This window comes from Alnus glutinosa, chromosome 8 (assembly GCF_958979055.1).
Source record: "Alnus glutinosa chromosome 8, dhAlnGlut1.1, whole genome shotgun sequence".
NCBI lineage: Eukaryota > Viridiplantae > Streptophyta > Magnoliopsida > Fagales > Betulaceae > Alnus > Alnus glutinosa.
The window spans coordinates 11,967,379-11,973,318 of record NC_084893.1 but is presented as its reverse complement, the minus strand read 5'-3'; the positions used below and the strand labels follow the sequence as shown (position 1 = coordinate 11,973,318).

The 5,940-nt window shown below is 39.7% G+C and overlaps 2 protein-coding genes across 2 annotated transcripts; one reads left to right on the top strand and one right to left on the bottom strand.

The window, feature by feature from the left end:
* The first annotated feature begins 874 nt into the window (after positions 1–874).
* On the top strand, positions 875–1,999 carry LOC133876128 (uncharacterized). Its single transcript, XM_062314414.1, has 3 exons — positions 875–1,119; positions 1,168–1,861; positions 1,952–1,999. Exons 1-3 carry the CDS (start codon positions 875–877, stop codon positions 1,997–1,999), a joined length of 987 nt encoding a protein of 328 aa, XP_062170398.1.
* Positions 2,000–3,916: 1,917 nt separating this feature from the next.
* On the bottom strand, positions 3,917–4,408 carry LOC133876127 (uncharacterized). Its single transcript, XM_062314413.1, has 2 exons — positions 4,271–4,408; positions 3,917–4,129 (listed from the first exon to the last, which is right to left on the bottom strand). Exons 1-2 carry the CDS (start codon positions 4,406–4,408, stop codon positions 3,917–3,919), a joined length of 351 nt encoding a protein of 116 aa, XP_062170397.1.
* Positions 4,409–5,940: the final 1,532 nt, after the last annotated feature.

Sequence of the window (5,940 nt, the reverse complement as noted above, 5' to 3'; positions counted from 1 at the left end):
GGTTTTTGGGAAGAGCTACTGTGCAGGTTTTTGGGAAGAGCTGCTGCCCAGCTTTGAGGAGACAAGGAATGGGACCAAAAAAAAAAAGAGATGGACAAACTTCCGGATTTTCGGATGATCCAATGACTAAAATTAAAACAGCAATATCTTTTTGTATGTATCTCCAAACAGGCTGAAACTTGTTGGGTTTGAAAGCTGACATCTCGAACTTCAATTTAGACCTAAGAAACTCTCAAAACAGATATCGTTTGGTCAAGTCATGATAGGTCTAAATCTAATAGTCTATTGCATCCGAATTTCCTTGTATTTTGCTTGAATTATATCATTTCTCTCTTATTGTCCTACAAAACATAAAAACACTAAAACTAACCAAAGCATCAGAAAATAACAAAGCTAAAGGTTTAACTAATGTAAATTAAGGGGTCCAAATATACATTTTTTGGCACTCATCAATGATGAGGGGAATGTTGGCTTGGGGAATGGTGAGGGGGATGCTGGCTTAGGGAATGTCGAGGGGGATGCTGGTTTGGGGAATGCCGAGGGGGATGCTGGTTTGGGGAATGCTGGACATGTGGTTGATGCAGAAAATATTGAGGGGAATGTCGATGGTGATGCTACAACAAAGCCTTCAAAAAAGAAAGAACGGGTTTCACAGAAAAAGGGAAAAAAACCAAAGGGTGGGAGGAAAAAAATGGGTGGTGCCACTGGTAGAAAGGGTGCCCGAGTGTCTGCTAGAAGGAAAAATGGGGTTGAATGTAGTGTTCCTAATGTGCCAGACTTAGTTGATGAAGAAGAATTGTAGTTGAGTGACTTTGAAATAACTGATGATGACAACGATCTATTCACAAGTGATGTTCCAGTTAACAAGGAATACATGGAAAATTGGTGGGGAAAGTTTGTGGGTGAGGAACCACATGCAAGCACTGGACATGAAGATGGTGAAGAGTACTACGATAGTGAAGAGTTGATGAGTTTGGATGGGTCCGATGATGAGTTGACAGAACGAAGAAGGAGGAGGTATCGAGAGTTTAATGAGAACCATGACATGAGGGTGCCAATTGTGTTGGAGAAGGGGCTACTGTTTGCTGATACATGTGTATTTAAAAAGGCACTAAAATGGTATGTTGTGTAAAATGGGTTTGATTTCAAATATAAACACAATGATAGGGTGAGGGTGAGTGCAGTTTGTAAAGAGCAAGGTGAAGGTTGTGAATTGAGGATTCACGCATCTTTGGATGCAAAGAAAGAATCAATACAGATAAAAACATTCAGACTAGACCATCAATGTGGGAATCAGTATGAGAATACGATGGTTGACGTGCAGTTTCTTGCCACCAAGTATATGCCTGATTTCAAGGATGATCCCACATGGACCCTATATGCATTGCAACAAAGGGTGAAAAGGGATCACAATATTGATGTTCCTGTAGGCAGATGCTGGAGAGAAAAAAAGGTTGCACTTAAGGCAATCTATGGTAGTCATTCGGAGCAATACCGCCATGCAAGGAAGTATTGTGAAGCCATACTGAGGTCAAATCCCAACAGTAGTGCATATGTGAAAATAGAGAGATCCTGCTTCCAGAGGTTGTATATATGCTTAGATGCATGCAATAAAGGTTTCAAGTATGGTTGTAGGCCAATTGTATGCTTGGATGCTTGCCACCTTAAAGGGGAAGTAGGGGACCAGTTGTTGTGTACCATTGGGAAGGATGGGAATGATGATATGTTCCCCATTGCATATGTAGTTGCAGAGGGTGAGACAAGGGCATCTTGGGAGTGGTTTTTAGGACTTCTTATTGATGATGTTTATGTGGGAAGTGGGGAAGGTCGCGGGTGGACTGTTATGTCTGATCGACAGAAGGTAATGTGGAAGTCATGTTTACGCTTTTTTTTATTATTATTATTGTCTTTTTTCTGATCTTTATTGATATAATTTGTTGCAAATGTGCAGGGGCTTGGTCCCACAGTAGACCATTTGTTGCCACATGCTGAGCATTGATTTTGTATGCGTCATCTACATGTAAACTTCAAGTCAAAGGGATACAAAGGGAAAGCATTCAAGGATCAATTGTGGGGAGCTGCAAGAGCATCAAATGCATTGCTATTTCAGCATCACATGAAGGTGATAGCAAGTATGGATGCTGGTACCTATAAGTATCTTAATGATGTCGACCCTGCATCATGGTCTAGACATGCCTTTTCTACACATTCGAAGAGTGATATGCTTCTAAACAACCTTGCAGAGACATTCAATTCATGGATCAAAGAGTCTAGGGACAAGCCGCTCTTGACGATGCTGGAAATGATCTAGAGACAATTGATGACAAGATTCCAGCAAAAAAAAGATGGAGTTCGAGCCGCTTCTCACAAAATATGTCCCAAAATACAGAAGAAGTTAGAAAGATCCAAGGACGAAGCAAAGAACTGTATATGTAGATGGCAGAATGAGTTGGAGTTCAAGGTTGACCACATGTTCGACGCACGTCAAATAGTGAATTTGGCTCAAGGTACATGCTCATGTGGGAGATGGCAACTCAATGGTATCCCTTGTGCACATGCTTGTGCTGCCATTTACATGCACAAACAAAAGCCTGAGCAATTTTTAGATGGCTATTACATGATGGATAAGTACATGCAGGCATATGAACCACAGGTACATGCTATGCCAGGGCCTGAAGAGTGGCCAGATGTTGGTGCCTATGATGAAATTTTGCCTCAAGTTGATAGAGTTAAGCCTGGATGTCCAAGAAAAGCTAGGAGAAGAGCACCCGATGAGCCCACTAACCCATACAAGATAAGCTGTAGTGGGTATATGGTCACATGCGGCAACTGTGGGAGTAAGGGTCACAACTACAAGGGTTGCCATCTACCCCTAAACCCTAACCGAAAGAGATGGAACCCAAAGAAGAGGAAGATTGCTGAAACTTCTTCAAATGTAAGTTTAATATAGTTAAGTTCTTCAATTACCGAATTTAGTATTGTTCAAGTTCTTATTCTTTGCTATGTTCTAGGTATCTCAAAATGAAGCTACGTCATCCCAACCTGTGCAAACTCGTGTTCAAAGGCGTAAGGGCAAGGCAATGGCTACTCAATGAACATGTTGTTGTTGACTTTTTTTGTAATGATCTAAACATTCGTGTCAGTTGGTAGAATGGTTTGATGAACAATTTGTGTATGAGAGGTTATTTAGGTGAATGTTGCTATTTTGGATAAACAATGGATAGTTTATGTTGGTGGTATCCACAATATTTTGTGATATTTTGTGGATGTAGTTAGGTGAATGTTGTTATTTTGGACAAATGGTCCCTGAGTTAATGTTGGTGGTATGAACAATATTTTGTGATATTCCAGAGGTTGTATTTAGTGAATGTTGCTATTTTGGATAAGTTTATGTAGTTTATGTTGGTGATATGAACAAATTTCCAGAGGTTGTATTTAGTGAATGTTGTTTTTTGGACAAATGGTTCCTGAGTTTATGTTTGTGGTATGAACAATATCCTTGTGTTATTATTCTTGTGTTGGTATTGTGCATGTATTTATGATGATAACAAACAGATATATAATGTACATTGTGGTATTGTGAACACGGTTAGGGTTTTGGGATGCATGTGGTCCTTGAATTTATGTTGGTGGTATGAACAATATTTTGCGTTATTGTTCTTGTGTTGGTATTTTGCATGTATTTATGATGATGACAAACATATATTATACACAATTGTTGCACATTCCACATAAGATATTATACATAATTGTCGCACAATCTACATAATGGGAGTACCATACATACAATGATCCAAAGTCACAAAATGGGAGTGTTAAATTCACTCCATCAACCATCCAAAACTGCCAAAGCTGAATGTACCATTACAAATACTTCCTTCACAAACACACTACCATTTCAAAAAGATAAAAAACATTACAAGCACCCCATCAACCATACTCCCACAAAAGCAATAAACACAACTGTCAAAAATAACAACATTTGAGTAAGCTGCCTCTTCCGTGCTCTAAGTTGTATAACCTTTTCCTTCAAGCAATTCAATTCATTACGTAATTGAGGCAGCACTTCCTTTCCCCGGGGACATGTCTCTTTGTCAAACCAAACGAAAAAACGGCATTGCCTGGCTTTCTAACCAAAACAACACAACAAAAAACACAATAAGCGTCATAATACACGGCACACCCAAAAAATGGTTCGGTTATACATACATTCATATAGGTGATACTCATTTGGGCATATTATCAAACAGTTGAGGTACGGTTCATTTACCTTCTGTGCATCATACATGGAACACCCAAAGAAGCGCCTCCCAGGTTTTGCAGTTGTCCAAGAGTTTCTTAATGGAGATCGAAGGCCGCATTTGCATGTCAGTGCATCCACACCCAAATCAGCTTTCACAAACGACATTGAAGTGGACGACCGTGACGGTGATTGCAAACCCTAAATAGTCAGATTTGGAGAAATTTCACCAAGAAACAAGATCTGAAACTAAGATCTGAAAAATTACCGTTACTTAACCTTATTTGCATGGGTTTGATCAAATTTGGCTTCCATTCCACCGGCGACTTCATCTTCTTTCAACTTTTTTTCTTTTCTAAGCATCCTTCCCCAAGAGTTGACGACGGTCTTCAATCCTCAGCTTTATGCTTAAAACTCTTGCCGCACATGTTGGGGATGACGTTTAAGGTCGAAAATCAAAATGGCATCGTTTTTACTATGACTTGTAAGGGCCTACGTGGACAAGTGCTGACTCACCCAGACGAAAGTTAGAAAAATGGATGGAAAAATGACGGAAGGATCATTTTCAAATTTGCGAAAAAGTAAAGCACCAAATACTTACTTTCAAAAAGTGAGGGATCGAATTCAAATGGCGCTCTGACTCAGGGATTTATTAGACATTTACCCTTATTCTTATGAGCATATGAGTACATTGTTCTCTAGACCGAGGAATAACCCTTAATTTGATTCCTATAACCTGGCATGGAGCAACCAGTCTAGTATTTCGTGGCAAGCTCAAGCTCCTGAAAATTATGCTCCACAATTTCATAAACTATACCATCAGGCATGGCATATCTGTAGTTCATTGATCAAGCAACTCCACAGCAACAGTTTCAGGTTGAACCACCTCATTCGATGAGTTCTGACTTTCAAGATCAGATGTTGAAACTTATAAGCAATATGGATCAAACAGTGAACTCTCTCGCTCAGACAGTGACCTCTTTCAATCAAACATTGAACTCTCACTTTCAATCCATAGCCAGGATCAAAGTTCAATTTGAGCAAATAGCAAATCAAATAGAAGAAGAAGAGCTTCAAAGTCAGCCGGTGGCCAATCTTGATGAACACTACATGGTGGATGAGAGTATTTCTTATCATGAGCAAGCTATCACCACACGAAAGAATGGAGAATTGGTCGAAACTCACGTGAAAAATAGGAAGGAGGAGCAAATTAAGGCCCCACAAGCTCTACATTGGACAAAAGGCGAGGAAGTGAGCACTGAGGCTCTTTCATCATCTACTCTTATTCTCAAAATGCCGTATGAACCCCGAGCCCCTATTCCAGCTCATGATTCCCTTTCGGATGAGAAACTGTTTGAGAATACTCAGAGGGATCTACCTCGATATGCGAACATTCAGAATTACCGTTTCTATAGGTAAAATTTATTCTCTTTGGTCCAAGAAAATAAAAGATTGGTGCTTCAAATTTAAACTTAAGGGTCAGAGAGTATTAAGTGCATCAAGGATGTGGATTCCGTTGGCTTGGCAGATCCCACATATTTTGACTAAATGAGTTAACTTCATAGGTTCGAGCACATGCAATGTGCGCTCGAGTCCTCCATCAGGTCAGGGTACATGATCTCCTTCCAGGTTTATTTTCTCCATTGTTGTTTCATTCTGAGTTTATATTTTTACAACAATGTGTTGCATTTTACTGGTAT

Bases quoted from the DNA above. Each gene is read 5' to 3' on its own strand.
- LOC133876128 (XM_062314414.1), top strand. From the start codon at position 875: ATGGAAAATTGGTGGGGAAAGTTTGTGGGTGAGGAACCACATGCAAGC. The intron at 1,120-1,167 runs GTATGTTGTGTA...ACACAATGATAG, and splicing joins TTTAAAAAGGCACTAAAATG to GGTGAGGGTGAGTGCAGTTT. The intron at 1,862-1,951 runs GTAATGTGGAAG...GCAAATGTGCAG, and splicing joins TTATGTCTGATCGACAGAAG to GGGCTTGGTCCCACAGTAGA.
- LOC133876127 (XM_062314413.1), bottom strand. From the start codon at position 4,408: ATGTCGTTTGTGAAAGCTGATTTGGGTGTGGATGCACTGACATGCAAA. The intron at 4,130-4,270 runs GTAAATGAACCG...TGTTTTGGTTAG, and splicing joins CCATGTATGATGCACAGAAG to AAAGCCAGGCAATGCCGTTT.